The 22,470-nt window shown below is 39.8% G+C and overlaps 2 protein-coding genes across 2 annotated transcripts; both read left to right on the top strand.

The window, feature by feature from the left end:
• Positions 1-10,016: 10,016 nt before the first annotated feature.
• Positions 10,017-13,183, top strand: LOC102706633 (zealexin A1 synthase-like). The gene is made up of 2 exons (XM_040520993.1): positions 10,017-10,960; positions 12,340-13,183. The coding sequence occupies exons 1-2, from the start codon at positions 10,025-10,027 to the stop codon at positions 12,964-12,966; spliced, it is 1,563 nt and encodes a 520-aa protein (XP_040376927.1). The 5' UTR covers positions 10,017-10,024; the 3' UTR covers positions 12,967-13,183.
• Positions 13,184-19,699: 6,516 nt separating this feature from the next.
• LOC102718141 (desmethyl-deoxy-podophyllotoxin synthase-like) lies at positions 19,700-21,826 on the top strand. Its single transcript, XM_040520833.1, has 2 exons — positions 19,700-20,645; positions 21,040-21,826. Exons 1-2 carry the CDS (start codon positions 19,722-19,724, stop codon positions 21,652-21,654), a joined length of 1,539 nt encoding a protein of 512 aa, XP_040376767.1. The 5' UTR covers positions 19,700-19,721; the 3' UTR covers positions 21,655-21,826.
• The last annotated feature ends 644 nt before the right edge of the window (positions 21,827-22,470 follow it).

Below are 22,470 nucleotides of genomic sequence, written 5' to 3' on the forward strand. Positions count from 1 at the left end.
AACTTTTGTAATAGTGGTGCTTCCTAGTTGCTTATGGTAACGGGGCGGGTTAGGTATGGTTGTAGAAAATTCATGCCTGACCCAGTGCTGACTTCTCCCATCCAATCCATGTCTGATAGGATTTGCGGGTAGAGCATCGTGCTCGTGCCTATGTCCAACGAGCATGCACGGGTATGTCCGATGGATATCCAGTGAGTCTCATAGAAATAATATCCCACTGGATAGATAATTTAATATAGAACTATTTTAATGGTAAGTATCATAATAATCAATAAATCATAAAATTAGCGCCAATGGTTCAAAGAGCAACTCAAATTATCACTAATGTATCATAATTTCGTGAAAGTTGAAGACTTCAAATGGACCAAATAGGAAGAGGTAGGTAGATAGCCCAAAATCAGATCAAATATGAGTTATCCACCCGGAAAATATAAAACCGAGTTAGTATGCACTAGACTTTCAGATTTCGGATTGGAGAAGTCTGCCCATGATAAAAATAAATAAATCCATGCCCGAAACCATCAAACGTGGTACCTACGCATACCTAAAAGCCAAACGGTATATTAGCAAATAGAAACTAATTTGTGAATAAAATTTTTATATGCATATTCTTAGCAATCTAAAAGCCAATACTGGAAAATAAACTTCGGTGCAAAAAAAGTCTCAAAATCAACTTGAAATTCAAGGTCAAAAATTCAACTTTTAGCTTATAAGCATAAGAATAAGAAAAAGATGTGGTGAATCCGCGAACAAAATTATAATACCTACTCACTACCAATTCTCTAAATGTCATATTTATCATTTAAATTTGTCAAGCACGTGGTAAACGTCTCCATCGATAATTGAAATTGGCTGACAAGTACGTATTACAGAAGTTATCGTCAGCTTAAGCTTTGATAACAATGTGTTACTTCCTGGATTTTTTAATTTTTAATTTTATTTAATAAATAATTTACAAAATTATATTTTTGTTTCCAAAATTTACAAATATAACATCTTGCCGTTCTCATGGAGGGAAAAAAATGACATGGTAGATGGTGGGAAGGGAGCCGGAGAAGGGCGATGATGGCGCGGTGGCAGTTTGGCGGGCAGCAAGGGGGCAAATTGCTAAATTGCTGTGCGTGCCAGGAACTGTCACACCGTGAATCGGACGAATGAACCACGGTTTGATACATATATTTATAATATATGTAATTATTTAATCATGAGTGCTAAGTTTAATTGGTTAGGAAAAATTGGAGGAAATATGCTCCTACGAGGGCTTAACCTCTGGTCTCTTGGATAGAAGATGGTGACGGTTACCATTGAGCCATCTAAGGACTTGTGATTAAATAATTACATAAGTTATACATATATGTATCAAACCGTGATTCAACCGCCCGATTCATGGTTGCTTTCCTGCACACGCACGTTTTTTTCAATTTGCCCCCTAAATCACAAAAATGACTAGCCGCTGTCAATGGCCGTCCCTGGTGGCCCTCCCGCCATCTATCACGTCATCTTTCCACCCTCGAGGAGGGCGGCGGAAGGTTAGATTTGTAAATTTTGGAAATAAATATAGTTTTGTAAATTATTTATTAAATACAATAAAAAAATTCGTCCCCTAAAATGGCTTTTAGAAATGTTAAAAATAATAAATAAAATTGGACAGGTACCATATATTAAATGCTGCAACACAGTACACTCGGACTACCAATCATGCAGCCGAAATTGCTGGCAATGTATTGATCATAAGTTAATGAGTCCGATCGGAAGTTGACATTTGCATATGCACATGAAAGTTTGCTGACTGTACACTAGAACTTTCTGTTCAAAAAAACAGTACACACTAGAACCTGACTTGAATTTTCTCATATTAGTTGGATTCATATCACTATCAATTTACCATATTGACAATAATGTTGATGCTATTAATTGAACCGTCACGTTATATACACCTGGTACATCTTTGGACCAATTTGTTATTTACCGTATTTTTTATGGACCAAAGTGCCCTTGCCAAGGGCGGAGCTATGTATGGTGTGGGGTCCCAGACACCCGGTCAACAAAAATGTTTAGTTAGAGTTCATCTATTTTCACCGTATAAGCATCACACATAATGACACCCGTAGCAAACTAAACTTAACTTCAAGCATTAAAAGCAAATGAGTGTGGCACCCCTTATATTTCATTCTAGCTCCGCTCCTGGCCCTTGCAATGTCAAGAGAGATGACGACAACCAAATACTTTGGTTTTTTGTTAAGTAAAAAGCATATGTTTTTAACAGTAGCTTCCAAATATTATGGCTTTTCTATATATTTTTAATTAATAATTAACCATGACAAGTGTCTCGATGAACATGTTTTTTTTTTCTCGAAAACAATACTTATAGAGGGATATAAAATAGATTGCTAGGTAATGGAACTAATGCGCAAATGCTTCTGGAATAGGACGACCATATTAGATTTGAGAAAATAAAAGGAAGAAGTACACTGTACATGGTAGCTTGTGAGAGACGTGGGGATATAAGAAATACACAAAATCTTTGAAATGTCATCGACTAATAAATACCATTGATAAATGCGAATTCTACAAAATATTATTACATAAATAACTTTGTCTAAAAAATATCATCGTCTTTAGGGTTCCATTAGTAGGCCACCGTTAAATGATATAAGATGAGCCGCGTATTTAACGATGTAAGATGGATATATAACTCTAATGGCGATGATATTTTTAGATAAAATTATTTATACGATGATATTTAATAGAACTCGCATTTGTCAATGATATTTCTTAGAGATGTTTGCCAATAGTATTTCTTAGATTTTCTCAAAGAAATGACGTGAAATAATTCACCATGCGCAACGTGGAGACACGCTATGATCACATCTTTATTCGCATACAAATAAGCCTACAAGTCTCGGACTTTATATAACCAAAAGAATATTTTTTTAGAAATATCTTTCAGCTACCAATCTAGGTTGAAGCTTTTGAGTAATATCAAGATTTAAAGACCAGTATTCGTGAAGTTAATTAAAATCACAGATAAAACAGATGTATATCGTGAACGCTGATCATTTTTCACCAAATAAAGCATATATAAGCGATTTTTTTGGCTTCTAGTCAATGACAAGCTGAATAATACAAACCTGCTCAGAAGGAAGAAATTTGAACAGCATGAGCTATGTGATGTTTAGTCTGGGACGAAAGAAGACTTTACAATATCTGTAAATATTTCACCTGCCATTTTGCTCACCAACTGGTCCTTTTGTTGTCCTACCAAAAACAGAGACACCTCAGGACAAGAAGCAATAGAAGACTTACAAGAGGAAGCTTCAAGTACTTACCCTGTTTCAAAATTTTTAGCTCATCTTATTTATCCTATAAATATCTTTTTGAAAAGGTAATTATTACATTAGAGTTTGATAAAGTATATGACAGATGCATTGGGATTTGAAAAAGTAGAGGACAAATACATTGAGATTTGAAAGACACAACAAAATTTTATCCTTTACAAACCATTGTCGAAGAAATTCAAATCACAACATAGGATAGTTTTTTTTTGGACGTATTTCTAGAACTCTCATATTTTTTTCACCATGTAGGATTTGAAAACATATATGATGCTTATAGGTGATTGTTTGACTTTTTCATGAAAAAATCCAAACGACTATTTGTAAATGAAAAATAATTTGTGAATATTTTTTACATATTTATTCTTAGATATATAAAAGGTAAGGCTGAAAAATGAACTTCAGTGAAAAGACCCAAAATCAACTTCAAATTTGCCTCTCCAGCGGAGCTGGGCGCCGAGGCCTTGGATGCGCTAGCGATCGGCACATTAGGGGAGTACTTGCCCGGGTTTCTCAGCCTGGTATCCTTATCCTCGCGTTCATGATATCTACATTCAACTGTGCCCCGGAGACATGGCCGAAGCACGCCCGCCCCGTGTGCGTCTTTCACAACATGCTCTGTTCCTGGGTTTCTTCCTGTGGTCTTCTAGTGCTAGAAGAAGTCGTGTCCGTCCCGGACATCTGCAACGTCCTCTCACACCTTTCTTTGGGGGACAAACAAAGATCAGGAAAAGACGGACCGAATCCATTCGGTGACTTTCGCGGTCGCCCTCACTGAACCGACTTGGATCTGAACTACGATTCAGATCAAGTGGAGAATGCGCTAACGCGCAACGGCTTTCGCGCTAGTTGCTCAAAAAATCATATAAAAATAAAGCAATCAAAAGGTTCAGGCAGGGCAGTGGGCGTGGGACTGTAAATCCTCTTTTGTTCGCTGGGCCTGGGCCATTTGGACTCTAAATCCAAACAGGGTTTGCTTATAAGTATAAGAAGAAGTGAAAAGACGGAGTGCCGGTGAGAAGTAAGAAATTTGAATGGTCATTCCATGTGATGAGACCAGACTTTATAACATCTGTTCTTCACCTGTCCCTTTGCTCTCCAATGCTAGTCCTTTCTGTGTCCAATATTAGAGGCCTCCGTACAAGAAGCAATAGATCAAAGACTTAAAGATCAAGCTACAAGTACCATTTTCCATGCATGGAAAAGACGACAGCATGTGGTAGATCATCTTCAATACCAGAAATATAAAATCTTTCTATATATGAATTTACACTCTTTCATATCTTTATCTCCTAGTTTAAAAAGGAATTTTCTACGTTTATCCAAAGGGCAAAAGATAGTTATCTCCTAAACATTCAACAGCGGAAAGACAACTTATAATTAAGTTTTTTTTCAACTAACTTTTGGTATATATAGACACACACTGTCGGAATCTTTCCAACGTTATTTGCATCAAAAACATGTAGACCAACTGGTTTAGTTCTTTTGGTTGGTGAAAGATGAAAGATTATTTAATTTTTATAGTTATTTAATAGTAAATGATGAAATTGTTTACTATAAAATTAAAAATCTACTATGCACAGATAAGATGATAAATTTCTATATAAGCTTTTTTGCAAAATTACGCTCTTTAGCAATTCAGAAAGCGTATGCACAAAAGCCGAGTAATAATACGATGAAAAAGAACGCAGCCACTGTACCCCTAAGCAGATATACTCTATACAATCCCATAATTTTTGTCATTTTAAACAAAAATGTAGTCAAAATTTTAAAACTTTAACTATTAGTAACTTTTAAATATTTAGTTTGAAAACACTAGGATGGTATGGATGGATGAGTTACAAAAGTATTTTAATAAAAAAATATTTATTTATTTATCATATATATATATATATATATATATAATCATACTAAATATAGATTTAACATATAGAAAATCATAGAGCTCTATTGTCATTTTATTATTCGATTATCATATTCATCCTATGTAGATTTTTGTCTAGATAACATATTTTTGTGTTTATTCCGTTCCGATTGACATACAAATATATGGATATGCTATTATAGACATTGCACATCTGAAATATAAGAGATGACAAAATAAAATAGAGGAGTACACAATTCTCAAACTACACGCAGCGGTAGCTTGTAAGAGACGCGCGTGGGGGAGTACGAAACAACGTGAAGTATACAATATCAATATCTATAGAGGACAGATGTTTGAAATCACAGAGAGGGCAGATGTTTGAGTGTATTTCTGCAAACTCTGATATTTCTTTTTCACCAAATAAAGCACAATATTATATATATATATATATATATATATATATATATATATATATATATAAACTGCTGTTCTAGTTCCTATTTAACTATGTGATGTTTGCAGAGACTTTCCCTTATGCTTATAAAAGCCAAAATTTGAATTCTCAAACTTAAATTTGTAGTTGATTTTAGGGGTTTCTTCACTGAAGTTTATTTTTCAGACTTGGTTTTTAGAACACTAAGAATACGTATATCAAATTTTTTATTCACAAATTATTTTTTTATTTATAAATATATCGTTTGGCAAACAATCACTCTCTTTTACAACATCCGTTCTTCACCTGCCCCTTTGACAAAAATGCTAGTCCTTTTTGTGTCCTATAAGAAGAGACTATTTAAAGATCAAGCTATAAGTACTATTTTTACATGGCAATAGATTGAAGCATCTGGTCACCAGAAATAACAAAATTTTCATAAACATAAATCCACTCTTCCATGTCTCCGTGTCTCTATTTGGGAAGGAAGTTGCCATGGTTAAGGGCATATACAACGGTAATTATTAGCTCACTCTCTCCGTTGCCATGTAAGCAAATAAGATGACACAGAGGAAAGAGATGTGAGGAGAGAGAAAAATGTTATGCATGACAATAGCTTAGAGTTGATAATTCATATTTATTTAAGAAAATTATGTTGCATGGGGTAGATTAAAAGGAAAGAAGTATAATAAAAATATATTTTGTAGTAGTAATGAAAAAACCATACCCGACTTTATCTTTATACACACGTTTATAAAATAAGTTAGTGTTACTGATATGGACGAGGGAAACGTCTTTCTAGTTTATTTGTTTAATGATTAATTAAGAGGATTCACCAGATCATTCATAAGAAGAATATCCAAATACCAAATACGCTCACTATGGGATCCATGGAAAGAAAAATGCGATCCATGGAAAGAAAAGTAAGTTGTTTTCGCGAACATCAAAGGAAAAAATTGCTCTTCTTCCGTAAAAAATTCTTCTAAAAATACCAAACCGACCATTACATAAAAGCTCTTACCATATTTTTATGTTTACGAGCTAAAATTTGAGCGCATAAAAGTCGAAGTATATACTTTAATCGATATAATGCAAGGCTCTACATTTAAAAATACCCTAAAATAGTTACTGTACTACTTCCCAGACCTTCAATGATTTTTAGATAACTTATAATTAAGACTTTTTTTGGTAAATTCTTGTGTGTATACATATATATTCACACACAGTAGGACTCTTATTTTCGTCAAAAACTTGAAGACACACTGTATCAGTGAGCAAATAGGTCGGACAAAGCACATTATTAGCTGAAAATGACTGATATATATCAACTCTTAAGTTGGCTGCCTTTGATATGAACAATGACGTCATGTTAGAGTATGAGAGAATATACCATGCACTCTCTTGTTTCAAAATAGCTAGAGTTACTTTTAGGTTATTTAATAGAAATTAATATTGACTGGAATTTCTTTTGGTGTCCCTCGATAAACGAGAGATGGTTGAGAGTAGCTACATGTTCAAAAGTAAGATGAGAATAAGAAATCCTTATAATTTATAATAAATTTTGAATTCTAAATTATGGTTATATTTTGAAAAAAGGAGTAGAAAGATTTACTCCATCATATTTTTTTATATGACACCGTTGACTTTTGAATATACATTAATCTGACCATTCGTCTTATTAAAAATTTATATCTAAATATGTAAAATTATAAAGCATACTTAAAGTTCTTATAATAATAAATGATATTATAACAAAATAATTAATAATTATATATTTTTTAATAAGACGAAAGGTCAAACGTGAACATAAAAGTCAATGGCATCGTATAATAAAATACGGAAGTAGTACGATATCTAACAAGTAGGAGGGGAGAGATGGTTTATATTGGCAATAGCTTAATATCATATACAATTATTAATACCTTAATAGCTTACAAATCATCCAATTATCAATTATTAATTGTTAGAGTATCCCCAACAGCTAATCTAAATTTGGTCATCTATATCAATGATCATCTAAACTAGTTTCATCCTTCATATCTCTTTGTACTCCACTAGATCATCTATATATGACATTCTCTATATCTTTTTGGAGGAGAAGAGAGATCATCTAAATATGAAGGTTCTCTCCTAATATGGATGACATCTAAAAATAGATGATAGGATAGTCGTTCTGTTGTAGTTCAATTTGTAGTCTTTATCCTCTATTTTCAGCATAGAGAATGGGATAGATGTGCTATTGAGGATGCTCCTACGCGGTTGATCATGCTCTGAACTTGAAAAAAACGTGTTTACTTGCTGGGGACAGAAAAATGTTATGCATGGCAATAGCTTAGAGTTGATAATTCATATTTATTTAAGAAAATTATGTTTCATGGGGTAGATTAAAAGAAAAGAAGTATAATAAAAATATATTTTGTAGTAGTAATGAAAGAATCATACCTGACTTTATCTTTATACACATGTTTATAAAATAAGTTAGTGTTACTGATATGGACGAGGGAAACGTCTTTCTAGTTTATTTGTTTAATGATTAATTAAGAGGATTCACCAGATCATTCATAAGAAGAATATCCAAATACCAAATACGCTCACTATGTGATCCATGGAAAGAAAAATGCGATCCATGGAAAGAAAAGTAAGTTGTTTTGGCGAACATCAAAGGAAAAAATTGCTCTTCTTCCGTAAAAAATTCTTCTAAAAATACCAAACCGACCATTGCATAAAAGCTCTTACCATATTTTTATGTTTACGAGCTAAAATTTGAGCGCATAAAAGTCGAAGTATATACTTTAATCGATATAATGCAAGGCTCTACATTTAAAAATACCCTAAAATAGTTACTGTACTACTTCCCAGACCTTCAATGATTTTTAGATAACTTATAATTAAGACTTTTTTTGGTAAATTCTGGTGTGTATACATATATATTCACACACAGTAGGACTCTTATTTTCATCAAAAACTTGAAGACACACTGTATCAGTGAGCAAATAGGTCGGACAAAGCACATTATTAGCTGAAAATGACTGATATATATCAACTCTTAAGTTGGCTGCCTTTGATATGAACAATGACGTCATGTTAGAGTATGAGAGAATATACCATGCACTCTCTTGTTTCAAAATAGCTAGAGTTACTTTTAGGTTATTTAATAGAAATTAATATTGACTGGAATTTCTTTTGGTGTCCCTCGATAAACGAGAGATGGTTGAGAGTAGCTACATGTTCAAAAGTAAGATGAGAATAAGAAATCCTTATAATTTATAATAAATTTTAAATTCTAAATTATGGTTATATTTTGAAAAAAGGAGTAAAAAGATTTACTCCATCATATTTTTTTATAGGACATCGTTGACTTTTGAATATACATTAATCTGACCATTCGTCTTATTAAAAATTTATATCCAAATATATAAAATTATAAAGCATACTTAAAGTTCTTATAATAATAAATCATATTATAACAAAATAATTAATAATTATATATTTTTTAATAAGACGAAAGGTCAAACGTGAACATAAAAGTCAACGACATCATATAATAAAATACGGAGGTAGTACGATATCTAACAAGTAGGAGGGGAGAGATGGTTTATATTGGCAATAGCTTAATATCATATACAATTATTAATAGCTTAATAGCTTACAAATTATCCAATTATCAATTATTAATTGTTAGAGTATCTCCAAAAGCTAATCTAAATTTGGTCATCTATATCTTCATTTGGATTATCATCTAAACTAGTTTCATCCTTCATATCTCTTTGTACTCCACTAGATCATCCATATATGACATCCTCTGTATCTCTTTGGAGGATGGAGAGAGATCATCTAAATATGAAGGTTCTCTCCTAATATGGATAACATCTAAAATTAGATGATAGGATAGCCGTTCTGTTGTAGTTTAATTTGTAGTCTTTATCTTCTATTTTCAGCGTAGAGGATGGGATAGATGAGCTATTGAGGATACTTCAACGCGGTTGATCATGCTCTGAACTTGAAAAACGCGTTTACTTGCTGGTTAAATTAAAGAGATTTGTTTCAGTCCAACAAAAAATAACAAAAAAAGTCTCGAGATACATGTATCTCGTTGGATCTAACAGTGTACATCCTACTCAGCTAGATCCAATTGTGAGAAATGATTTGGTACTTTTTGTTGGACCGAAGCAAATCTATAAATTAAATTAGCGGAGTGTGAGGTTGTACTCGACTGTCCTTTCATTTTGCAGTTTTTTTTCTTCCCTATCTTCCCGAAGAATAGATTGCAGCGAGACGATCAAATTAAACCTGAACTTTTTTCACTTCAATTGTTTAGCTTCTCTATATATACCATTCCTGCTTGGCCTTCAAGTGTTCGACAGCACAGCCTAGCCTTGGATCATCGCAATGGCCATGGTGCAAGACGTCGCCGGCTACCTGTGCCTCCCCTTGGCCATCGTCTTCGTTACTCTCGTGCTCCACAAGGTGGTTGCCAGGAACGCGAATGGCCATGGCTCTGGCCATGAGCTGGTGCTTCCGCCGGGGCCATGGCGGCTGCCGATCATCGGCAACCTCCACCAGATCATGATCCACGGCCCGCTCGTCTACCGTACCATGGCGAGCATGGCGCGCCGGCTGGACGCGCCTCTCATGTCGCTCAAGCTCGGCGAGGTCCCCGTCGTCGTCGCCACGACGGCCGACGCCGCCAGGGAGATCACCAAGACGCACGACATCAAGTTCTGCACGCGGCCATGGAGCTCCACCATGCGGGCCCTGGTGAGCGACGGGCCGGGGCTGGTGTTCGCGCCCTACGGCACCCTGTGGCGGCAGCTCCGCAAGATCGCCATCCTCGAGCTGTTCAGCCCCCGGCGCGTCCAGTCGTTCCGCCGCGTCCGCGAGGACGAGGCCGGCCGCCTCGTCGCCGCCGTGGCCGCGGCCGCGGCGCGGCCCGGCGAGGCCGTGAACGTCAGCGAGCGGATCGCCGTGTTCATCACCGACACGGCGGTGCGCATGACCATGGGCGACCGGTTCAAGAAGCGGGACGAGTTCCTCGAGGGCCTCACCGAGGCGGTCCGGTTAGCGTCGGGGTTCAACCTCGGCGACCTGTTCCCGTCGTCGAGGCTCGCCGACTTCGTCACCGGCACGACGCGTCGGGCAATGGCGAACCACCGCAAGAACTTCGAGCTGATAGAGTGCGCGCTCCGGCAGCACGAGGAGAGGAAGGCGGCCGCCGTGGATGGCAGAGACGACGACGAGGACCTCATTGATTTGCTTCTCAGGATTCAGAAGGAGGTCAGGTTCGAAGTGCCTCTCACCATGGGCCACATCAAATCCGTTATCCTTGTGAGTATCCTTTCCTTTTTTTTCCATCGTCAATATTTCATCTCCGCAATATTTTTTGGTCTTAACTAGCTAAATATCCACTCGTTGCAACTGAATTTCTACAAGCAATTCATCATACTATTTCTCTATTTCAATAGATAACATCATTAACTTTTCGGTACATATTTGATCATTCGTCTTATAAAAAAATTATATAATTATCATTTATTTTGTTGGGATTGAAACTAGTACCAAATGTCTTAATTGAAATTTTAAAAAACTAAAAAAATTAGTCACACGTAAAATACTATTTATGTTTTATCATCTAATAACAATAAAATTATTAATCATATAAAATTTTAAATAAGATGAAAAGTCAAAACGTTATAACAGAAAATTAAAAAATAAACTTATTTTGAGAGAAGTATGCGTACAGGTAATGTTAAAAACGGTGACCTAAGGAGCTACTATAGGATCTGGTTTGGCCTCATCGCCCCCCACCCCTCCCGCCCCCCAAAAAAACATCCATTCCTATCATCTCACGAGCAAGCTTGGCTGCTCCAGGCACGTATTATATGGGCTATATTTGATTGTTCATCTTATTTTAAATTTTAATCTAAATATACAAAATTATAAGTAATATTAAAAATTTCTATAATAATAAATCATATTATAAAAAAATAACTAATAATTATATAACTTTTTGAATAAGAAAAATAGTTAAAGATGGACTTAAAAGTTAATAGTATCATATAAAAAATTAAGGGAGTATTTGGATATTGCTAAGATTTTGGCAAATATGATTTTTTTTGTGGCCAAATTTTTTTTTGTCAAGATTGTTTAGGTTAGTATTTGGGATGTCCAATAAATTGGCAAGGCATTTTCTTTGTCACAGACCAAACAATTGGCAAATTATTAGGCAATGCCAAAATATTGCTATGGTTGGTATTGGAAGATAACCAAGCCAACCGTAAAATCCATTCACGTCAAGCTCGGGATCGATGAAGATGATTGCCCTAAGCACCGTAATCTAGCTATCCCCAAGCTAGATTACGGCGAAGGTGAGGTTCGCCAATTGCGGCTTGGCTAGAGGCTATGATGCAAACAACAGTGGAAGATCAGATCTAGGTGGCGTTTAGGGGTAGGCGTTCGGTTTATACAGTTTTCTCGGTTTGTTGAAATATCAGTTTGGAAGAAACACAAATCAATGTTTTCTGGGAAAAACAAAAACAGACCTAAAAAGAACAAACTATGTCGGCTCGATTTTTGGTTCTCGTTTTGTTAAAAAACTTGCAGCAGTTTCTTAAGTCTCTTAATAAAAATGGTGTATATGGTCACAGAGACTACGACATTTTCTGTATGACTTCATCGATACTTTGTTTTTTGCATGCATTACATAGGATCTTTTTGGTGCTGGAAGTGAAACAACAGCGAATTCACTCCAATGGGCAATGTCTGAGCTCATGAAGAATCCAACGGCGATGTTGAAGGCACAAGCTGAACTACGTGACACCCTCCAGGGGAAGCAAATTGTGACCGAAGATGACTTGGCTGGATTGAAGTACTTAAAGTTGATTATCAAGGAAACATTACGGCTGCATCCGGTTGTGCCATTGCTTGTCCCAAGAGAATGTCGGGAAACATGTAAGGTCATGGGGTACGACATCCCCATTGGTACTACTATTCTCGTGAATGTTTGGGCAATCGGTAGAGATCCTAAGTATTGGAAAGATGCTGAGACATTCAGGCCAGAGCGATTTGAAGAGGTTAATGTAAACTTCAAAGGAACGGACTTTGAATACATACCATTTGGTGCGGGACGAAGGATATGCCCTGGCATGGGATCTGCGGAAGCTAACATGGAGCTTGCTCTAGCCTCACTACTCTATCACTTTGACTGGGAGCTCCCAGGTGGCATCTCGTTGACCAAGATGGATATGGTGGAGGAGATGGGTGCTACCGCTCGAAGAAAGAATGATCTTTACCTTGTTCCAACTGTTCGTGTGCCCCGGTCGGCTGCTCCATAGTTATTCTCACGTAACATTACTCTTTTGTATGTACCTGCCTAGTTGCCTACAATAAGCTATAGTTTGATCCAATCCCTTCCCTTGTTGTATTTATGTGATTTCTTCTTAAATTTAGGTGGAAATTAATATGTATGGGTGTGTACTTGCAACTAGTGCAAATATGTATGGGCAAGGTGTACTTGCAAAGTATTGCATGATGTACTGGTTACATCATTGGCTTAAGTAATAAGTTTTCATTTGATAAAGTGTTAAACCAAAGATTAGTATTATGAATTACAATCTTATATAAACTAATGCTTGGCCTAACACATTATCACTTAATCTAATCTAATGCGGAATTTGGTCCTACTGACTAGATGTAAAAGAAGCCATTAGTGTCATAGTTGTTGATACCTCATGTAATTCGATAGCTTGGTGGGAGCACTCAACATCATGACATATCCAGCTTTATGACAAAGTCATCGGCATTGATTCATGTTCGAGTGTTGGATTCCTTGTTCCTCAATGGCTAGGAATCACCCTTCTGGGTCACTTCTAGCACCTCTATTGACCGGATAGAGAGTTAGGCCGGTTAGCGCCCCCTATGGGAGGGCATGGGCCGCCCTGGCCACTTCCCTATGAGAGGAAGCGGGTGTTGGATCAGCCTGACACCCGCTAGCAGGGCATGCTGTTGAGGACCAACCGAAGGCCCACCGGGGAAGTATGCGGGGCGTCAGGGCTCCTACCAACCGCATTTAGTGTTTGACACGCCCTGCACCATACAATGTTTGCCCCACACCGAAATAGTAAATGTGATAGGAGGGCTCCTGTCACTCCTTGGCTAGGCGTGGAAAATAGGGGTGCCCTCTATCAGGTCTCCTCAATTTCATCATCATCATCACCAAAGCTCATGATGACAGACAAGTGGTGTCAGCATCACTTAATGGCCGCCTGCTATCCACTTGTTGACGCTGAAAATAACGATCAACGGTCACACATGTAGGCCTGGGAGTCAATCTTAGACAGCTCCAGTGCAGGACCTAAATTCTTAGAATGTGCGGGCGTGCCAGTCAGTTTGATCCTGCAACTGACAAGATATAAATAGTAAAACAAGCCGATAGGTAACTATTAATCCAACCGATTAGATATGAATGCTGTAACGGTTAGCCGATAGGACAAGCGATCGGCTGTAAAAATGTAACATCCCAGCCCAAGGCTTAATAGGATTTGATAGATACTCATACCAATAAGTTGCAACTTTTTTTCCGGAAGCTTATCTCGAGAGAACTCTAAGGTTAAGTGTGCTTGGCCTGGAGCAATCTTGGGATGGGTGACCGATCGGGAAGTCATTTCTCGGGTGCGCATGAGAGTCTTGATGTCCTAGAGCACAGGCCTAACCTAGGGGGACAAAGTAGAGGGAAGTCTTGATGTCCTAGAGCACAGGCCTGACCTAGGGGGTTCCTAGGGTTTGGGGCTTGATAGAATGGTATCAGAGCCGAGCCGACCCTCGCGGTTTCACGGGCGCGGGCATGTTGCGCATGGCGCGTGGGCCCTGCGGGGCACATGTGGCCAAGAGGGGAACAAGACATGTGTGTTGGTTGTGTGAGGGAAGTCTTGATGTCCTAGAGCACAGGCCTGACCTAGGGGGTTCCTAGGGTTGGGACTTGATAGAATGGTATCAGAGCCGACCCTCGTAGTTTCACGGGCGCGGGCATGTTGCGCATGGCGCGTGGGCCCTGCGGGGACACGGCATGGCACATGTGGCCAAGAGGGGAACGTTCCTGGTTGTTTGCCCAAGTGTGGGTATGTTGGACCGACGGGGACGTCGGGTCCTTTGAGGGTGGGTGTATGTAACATCCCATACCAACAAGTTACAACTTCTTTTCCAAAAGCTAGAGAACTCTAAGGTTAAGTGTGCTTGGCCTGGAGCAATCTTGGGATGGGTGACCGACCGGAAAGTCATTTCTCAGGTGCGCATGAGTGAGCACAAAGTGCGCAGAAAAGACATGTGTGTTGGTTGTGTAAGGGAAGTCTTGATGTCCTAGAGCACAGGCCTGACCTAGGGGGTTCCTAGGGTTGGGGCGTGATAAAAAAGCATGGATCGGCTAGAAACACTAATAGAAATAGACTTGAAATAAATATTAGACCAACGTAATCTGCCAAGTTACTTATTAATCTTAGTCGATTGGACTTAACCAAGACAGTATGCAGTCGAGCACGATATGATTGTAGAAAACATGAAGATCGATAAGGCTAACAAATAAACCGACGAATTACTTGGAATAATGAATCATATGTTACGATCGGCTAAAACCAATTTGCATGTAATTCTCATAAGCCGATGCAACATAAATAACTACCGATCTAAATAAGTCAAGCTGATTGGTGTAGAAATAATGCAGTAAAACAATCGGCTACTCTATTGATGTAAATATGATAAGCATGTAGATCGGTAAAAATCATCGGCTACAGACGGCGGACAAACAACCAAGATCTATAAAATACCTAGCTCAGATTGCTAAGAATAATCATAGAAGATCGGACCCAACCGAGACAGTTCAAGATTAAACCTAGCAATATCAGGATAGATACTAAACAGATCTAGATTGCTATCAAGCTAATGAGCCGATGACTGGTAACTTATCGGCTGGTACTCCAATAAAACAATGAACAAAATACATCGATTTGATATAAATCATCTAACAAATGCAATCTGCTAGATCGGACCGAACCGAGATAGTACTAGATTGAATATGCCAAACGGCAAATATCAAACCCACGTAGATCGTCCAAAGTGGTCGACCAGATCAATCTCAAAACATGAAAGTGGTCTAAGTTGAAACTGATACAATAACTAGCAATCGCACAGCTAGATTAAAAGATCAAACTGAACCGAGACAGTTCTAATCTAGCCGAACGATTACCATGGCCTGACGGAACAATGGACTTACCCCTCCGCTGGAGATCGAAGCGATGCAGCCCCGCGTTAGGTGCCAAGTTCCGTCTAATCTAGCCGAACGATTACCATGGCCCGACGGAACGATGGACTTACCCCTCCGCTGGAGATCGAAGCGATGCAGCCCCGCGTCAGGTGCCAAGTTCCGCCGGAGTTGAAAACCTCGGACAAGAGGGTGGCGATGCGCCGAAAGAAGTTGATCTAATTGATTGGTAGATGAAAAGCAATGACCCCGGGCATACATATTTATACCCTCGGGTTGAGGCTAGGCCGTGTTGGACACGACATACAACTCCTAGTAGATAAAAAGAAATAACAAACTAGTCCTATGCAGACTCTGTCTCTAACTCCTAAAATACACACAAGTCTCGATCGGACTCTAATCTCTTAGAGACAAAATAAAATCCTAACTAACTCTAGTTAACAGATAAATTTACGCCGCTGAGCCTTGGTCTTCACGATTCCTTGTCGGATTCGAATTTTTCTAGATAAAATATCTATTGGCGATTGCATCTTTCCTTATCCGAATCCAATACGAAAATTTACCAAATTTTGGTGTTAACACCACTCCTACCAACCAATGGGGGCCATCTATCAGAAGTCCAACAGCATGAGTTTAGGACTACATGCTTTGTCTCTGCCTTAAAAATGTGGTTCACAAAGGATTGATTGGCCCCGCGGGACTCCCACAGGTCTCAAGAGCCGCTAGTCCCATCACCCGTCTTATCAACAAGAAAAGGGCTTGAGCATTACATGTGCCCTTGAGAGACGCGGGATGAAGGGAATACGATCCTGCTCCAATGGGACAAAGATAGAAGGCACCGAAAAAAGGAGAAGAAAGATAAGAGAAAGTTGCTAGTAATATGGAGAAAGGAACTCTATGTAGCTACATAAGAAAGATGTCAGCAGTTAGTAAAAGAAACTCTATACTACTAAGAGGGGATTCCCAACTCACACAATCTATATCAGACTCAAGAACATGAAACCACCCATAGGAGTAGTGTATTATGCCTTCATATGGCTCAAACCTGTATAACCACCTTGTTTGTGCATCTTCTCTACGCGTTCACAGCACCACCTCACCAAATTCGCACCTAGGATTTCTCCCACTCTCTCTGGGCTGAACACAAAAGGGGGTCCATCGATCCCCTACTTGAGGGGTTCACACTGTAACACCATTCCTATACTAGTTGTTAGACCACGGCACTGGATTTGAGATTCCTACTATCAAGCACTTTCATCTCATTCCTCTTGTATTTGTTTCTTTTTAGTTTCGTCCTTTATAAGGCATCATCCAATCTCATATATCACATTCTTTGTTTCCTCGAACTATCCATAACCTCCAATCATTACTTCAACTGGGAAGCTTTACTTATGATGTCATTTGACATTGTAGTCTACGCAGGTCCACTTTAGACCACATAATTGGAAAGGAATATTGTTCGGCTAGAAAGTGGGGGTTGCTATCAATGGGAGGGAGGGCCGTGAGTCTATGGCTCATGGTGGACTTAGTCCACAAAAACAAGGGGAAGTGAGGCCTATGAACCTTGGGCTGGTGGGTCGATACATGGCTAAGACCCAAGGTAAAGAATTAAAGGAAGATGACATAGCAGGGGGTGGGCGATGGCGGCTTAAGGCAGCCTAAGAGATTGTTGGGTTAGCCTGCTAGAGTTTTCTCAAGAGTGATGGGCTGAGGAAGAGAGGGGTGGGTCCTGTATGTTAGTGAAAAATCATTTTGAAAACATGGGCCTAGATGTCAGTGAGAGAGGCATGGGGGTTAGAATGGGTGAGGTGCCTTGCCACATTGTACATTCTATGAGCCTATGTAGTCCATCCTCACAATCGTACATGCATGTTGAAATGTACAAGCATGTTACAAGTTTTAAAAAGTTTTACTTCTATTGCATTTCTCCTATTACGCTTGCTAAAGTGCATAAGCTAAGCACTGACATGATTAGTGTTGAGACCTACTAAACTTATCAATAGCTTAGGCTATTGTCTTAAGTGCCTACCTTACACCCACATTATACAGTGTTGAGCTAACGGGCTTAGTGCCAAATAGGCATGCCCTGACTCTTTGTCTCAGTAGTTCATTGGCTCTACGTGTTGCCACTATGATAGTGGGGCTAGCATCATCAAGACGGGTACGTGCTGGGATGTTGGACCTCAGCACACCTTAGCTCTAGCGGGTTTAGCACTGAGATCCAGAATTAATTTTACAAATAGTTTTTTGATATGGTCTAATATCAAAATAAGTTTTCTAAAAGTATCAAATTGTCAAACCATAAAGAACCAATTACTTTTTTTAGAAAATAAAGACCCGCTACTTGTGCATGCTCCCATCACAGCCAAACCTCCTCTATAATAACTGCTCTCTCCAGCCCAACCGAGCCCAGACCTAGCCCAAGCATGCCACCTCAACCTAAACCTGGGTTTCACACCTTACATTGGTCGAGCCTCACTTGTCTTCCTTTATCTTTTGTCCATAAAAGAATGCGGCGTGCCAAAAGAGCGGTCAAAGTGGTAAACTAAACTTATGGCATTTCTACAATCTTAGGCTAATCTCAATGCCTAGTTTCATTACACAGTTTTCAAAATAACTAACTCAATAAACCGATGCATGAAACAACTACTCACAGTGTAACGTTTCATTATATATTTTCAAAGCTAAGGCTAGTCTCAATGGGTTTCATAGAGGTGTCATACACATTAATTAGGTGACACGTCAGCATAAAAGGGAATATTTGCATGAAACGGTGATGAGAGAGAGGGAATTTGTTTCATGGCCATGAAACATTTGGGCACCATTACCAAATCCTTGATAACGTAGTGAAACTCGCATTGAGTGGCTTGAGGCGTTTCATACAATCAAACATTGTCTCTATGAATCAAACTTTTATACAATCAAACATTGTCTCTGTACAATCAAACTTTCAGTAGTAATAATGCTTTATTTAGTTTTGGAAATGGTACAATAAAACGTTGCACTGTGAGTAGTTGTTTCGTGTATCGTTTCATCAAGTTAGCTATTTTGAAAACTGTGTAGTGAAACTAGGTATTGAGGTTGGCCTAAATAAAACATGTATTACTGCTGAAAGTGTGATTACATGGAGACAGTGTTTGATTGCATGAAACACCTTAAGCTACTAAATGTGAGTTTTACTACGTTACCGATGACTTGTAACAGTGCCAAATGTTTTATGGCCATGAAACGAATTTCATCTCTCTCCTCACAGTTTCATACAAGAGTATTTTTACCATCCTTGAAAAAGCATCTCAAGTTACCACTCTTTTTAGTGTAAAAAGTGTGGTAACTTGAGGTACCACTTTGGGATACTTTTCAGGGATAATAAAGAAAACCCTGCATATAAATATTTTCTTTTATGCTGATGTATTACCTAATTAACGTGATACTTCACCCAACCCCGTTGAGACCGGCCTTATTGGTATCTTAGTGAACGGTTTCCTGGAAAGATGCGCTCATTTAATAATCCTCCTTCCTTTTTGAGACAAGTCATCGTCCGCCGAACAAATCGCGGCGAGCTTCTGATGTTTACAAGATCAGCTAGCCGCCAACGCTAATCACATCGCATCATCATGTGACCATTAACTGGTTCATGTGATCGCTATGTATCCACGTCGTCGGAGTAGCTCCCACGCCGCCAAACTTGACGCGGCAACAAAAACCTCTTTGATCACTTGCGATCTCACCTCGTCGTCGTCGTCGACGACGTCGACGCACCTGCACCGCATAAGTAGGAGCACCTGCGTGCGTGCCAGCCACACACGACAGCAAAAGACTCTAGCTGCAGCTAGCGCCATGGCCATGGACGACGTCGTGGGGAAGGTCGCGAGCTGCTTGGGGCTACTGTTGCTGGCCCTGCTGCCCGCCGTGCTCGTCAGCAAGCTGGCGGCGGCGAAGCGCCGCGGTGGTGGGGAGAGGCTGCCGCCGGGGCCGTGGCGGCTGCCGGTCGTCGGCAACCTGCACCAGATCATGGCGGGCGGTCAGCTCGTGCACCGCACCATGGCCGACCTGGCGCGGCGGCTCAACACGCCGCTGCTGTCGCTGAAGCTCGGCGAGGTCCCCGTCGTCGTCGCGTCGTCGGCCGACGCCGCCAGGGAGATCATGAGCAGGCACGACGTGAAGTTCGCCTCGCGGCCATGGAGCCCTACCGTCCGGGTCCAGATGGTCGACGGCGAGGGGCTGGGGTTCGCGCGCTACGGCCCCATGTGGCGGCAGCTCCGCAAGATCACCGTGATGGAGCTGCTCAGCGCCCGCCGCGTCCAGTCGTTCCGCCGTGTGCGGGAGGAGGAGGTCGGCCGCCTCGTCGCCGGCGTGGCAGCGGCGCGGCCCGGCGAGGCCGTGAACGTCGGCGAGCGCCTCACCGTGCTCATCACCGACGTCGCAGTGCGCACAGTCATCGGCGACCGGTTCGAGCGGCGGGAGGATTTCCTCGACGCCGCCGCCGAGTGGGTCAAGATCATGTCGGGGTTCAGCCTCGGCGACCTGTTCCCGTCGTCGAGGCTCGCCAGCTTCGTCAGCGGCACGGTGCGCCGGGCAGAGGCAAACCACCGCAAGAACTTCGAGCTGATGGACTGCGCACTCAAGCAGCACGACGAGCAGAGGGCGGCCGCTGCCGGCGCTGTGGACGACGAGGACATCGTCGACATGCTTCTCAGGATTCAGAGGGAAGGAGGTCTCGAGGTGCCCCTCACCATGGGCGTCATCAAAGCCCTCATCCGTGTAAGTAGTTCGTGTTCATCTTTGTGACGTCGTTAACTTCTATGTTTGAATATTCTCTTATTTAAAAAGCTATATAATTATTAATTATTTTATTATAATTTAATTTATTATTATAGTAAATTTAAGTATGATTTATAATTTTACATATTAAAATAAAATTTTTGAATAAGACAAACAGTCAAATGTAAATCTAAAAGTCAACAACATCATATAAAAAAATATTGAGGAAGTACTACTAAGAAATAGGAATAACTAGATATAGATGAATATAAAATTGATGTTGACCGATAATAAATTAATTATATTAACATATATTGCAGGTCTTTGCACCTATATATGAATTTTCCAAACTTAACATTACAGAGGCTTCATTTTCATGCCATGCATTGTGTAGGATCTTTTCGGTGCCGGGAGCGAGACATCGGCGAATACGCTACAATGGGCTATGTCCGAGCTAGTCAGGAATCCAAGAGTGATGCAAAAGGCACAAGCTGAGCTACGTGATGTCCTTCGTGGAAAGAAATCGGTGTCAGAAGATGACTTGGCTGTACTAAAATATCTGAAGCTTGTCATCAAGGAGACCTTAAGGCTACATCCTGTGGTGCCGCTGCTCCTCCCAAGAGAATGTCAAGAAACATGCAAGGTCATGGGCTATGATGTGCCAAAGGGTACCACTATGCTCGTGAACGTGTGGGCAATCTGTAGAGACCCTGTGCACTGGGAAAATGCGGAGATGTTCATACCAGAGCGATTTGAGAATAACAGTGTGGACTTCAAGGGCACGGACTTTGAGTTTACACCATTCGGAGCAGGGCGAAGGATGTGCCCTGGTATAGCATTTGCACAGGTTGCCATGGAAATTGCTCTAGCTTCGCTCCTCTATCATTTTGATTGGGAGCTTTCCAATGGCGTAGTACCAACCGATCTGGATATGGAGGAGGAGATGGGCATTACTATCCGAAGGAAGAATGATCTTTACCTTGTTCCAATTGTTCGTGTGCCTTTGTAGTCTGCCTCATAGCTGCTTTATACAATACATCTCTCCTTTGACTTGTACCTGTCAATGGAGAGCATTTCGTTGTGTTTCTAGCCCTTATGGCGTTTTGGTGCTAGACTTTTGAACATTATGTGGAATAAGTACCAGTGTAATTATATGTGAAACTATAATTAAAGGTTTAATATGTGTTTTAACTAATTGTCTTTATTTTGTTCCTTGCTAAAATGTTCATGCGTCCTTCGGAGTAGTGTAATCTAGCCTAAAAGAAAACTACGAACATCAAACTTGCTCCAAGGTACAACATGCAAGCTAAGTTCAGGAATTAGTAGTTTGGTGAACAAGATACAGAAAAATTGGAAATGCCGCGAAGAAAAGGAATTTAAACAATGAAAAAATAAGCGTAAGCAGGGCTTCAAAGGGGGGCGGGGGCATCAGCACAAAAAAAAAAATGACACGAACTCTAGAAAAGAGCAAAAGGAAAAAAATGTTGAATTAATCCTCAGAAGAAGAATAATGCAAAGTTGTTTCAAAAAACAGAGGAGATTTTTTTTTTTTTGAGAAACAGACCAATTAGTTTCTGAAGAAGCGAAATGTTTGGTTCGCACAAATATGACAAAAGAATAAATAACTTCTTTTGTTCGAAAAAACATTCATAACAATAGCCACTAGATACGAAACATACCGCATACTCCCCTCGTCTTCTCTTATATATACTTGTAATTCAAAGTTAATTTAGGGTTAGTCAGAGTTACCAAAATTTTGATTTTTTTTTAAAAATCACCGGGGCGAGAGCTTCCCCACCTGAATACTTTCATTTGCAACTTGCAA

This window comes from Oryza brachyantha, chromosome 2 (assembly GCF_000231095.2).
Source record: "Oryza brachyantha chromosome 2, ObraRS2, whole genome shotgun sequence".
Lineage (NCBI taxonomy): Eukaryota > Viridiplantae > Streptophyta > Magnoliopsida > Poales > Poaceae > Oryza > Oryza brachyantha.

Excerpts from the sequence above, each read along its gene's own strand:
- LOC102706633 (XM_040520993.1), top strand. The coding sequence starts at position 10,025 with ATGGCCATGGTGCAAGACGTCGCCGGCTACCTGTGCCTCCCCTTGGCC. Across the intron at positions 10,961-12,339 it reads ACATCAAATCCGTTATCCTT|GATCTTTTTGGTGCTGGAAG; the intron begins GTGAGTATCCTT and ends TGCATTACATAG.
- LOC102718141 (XM_040520833.1), top strand. The coding sequence starts at position 19,722 with ATGGCCATGGACGACGTCGTGGGGAAGGTCGCGAGCTGCTTGGGGCTA. Across the intron at positions 20,646-21,039 it reads TCATCAAAGCCCTCATCCGT|GATCTTTTCGGTGCCGGGAG; the intron begins GTAAGTAGTTCG and ends TGCATTGTGTAG.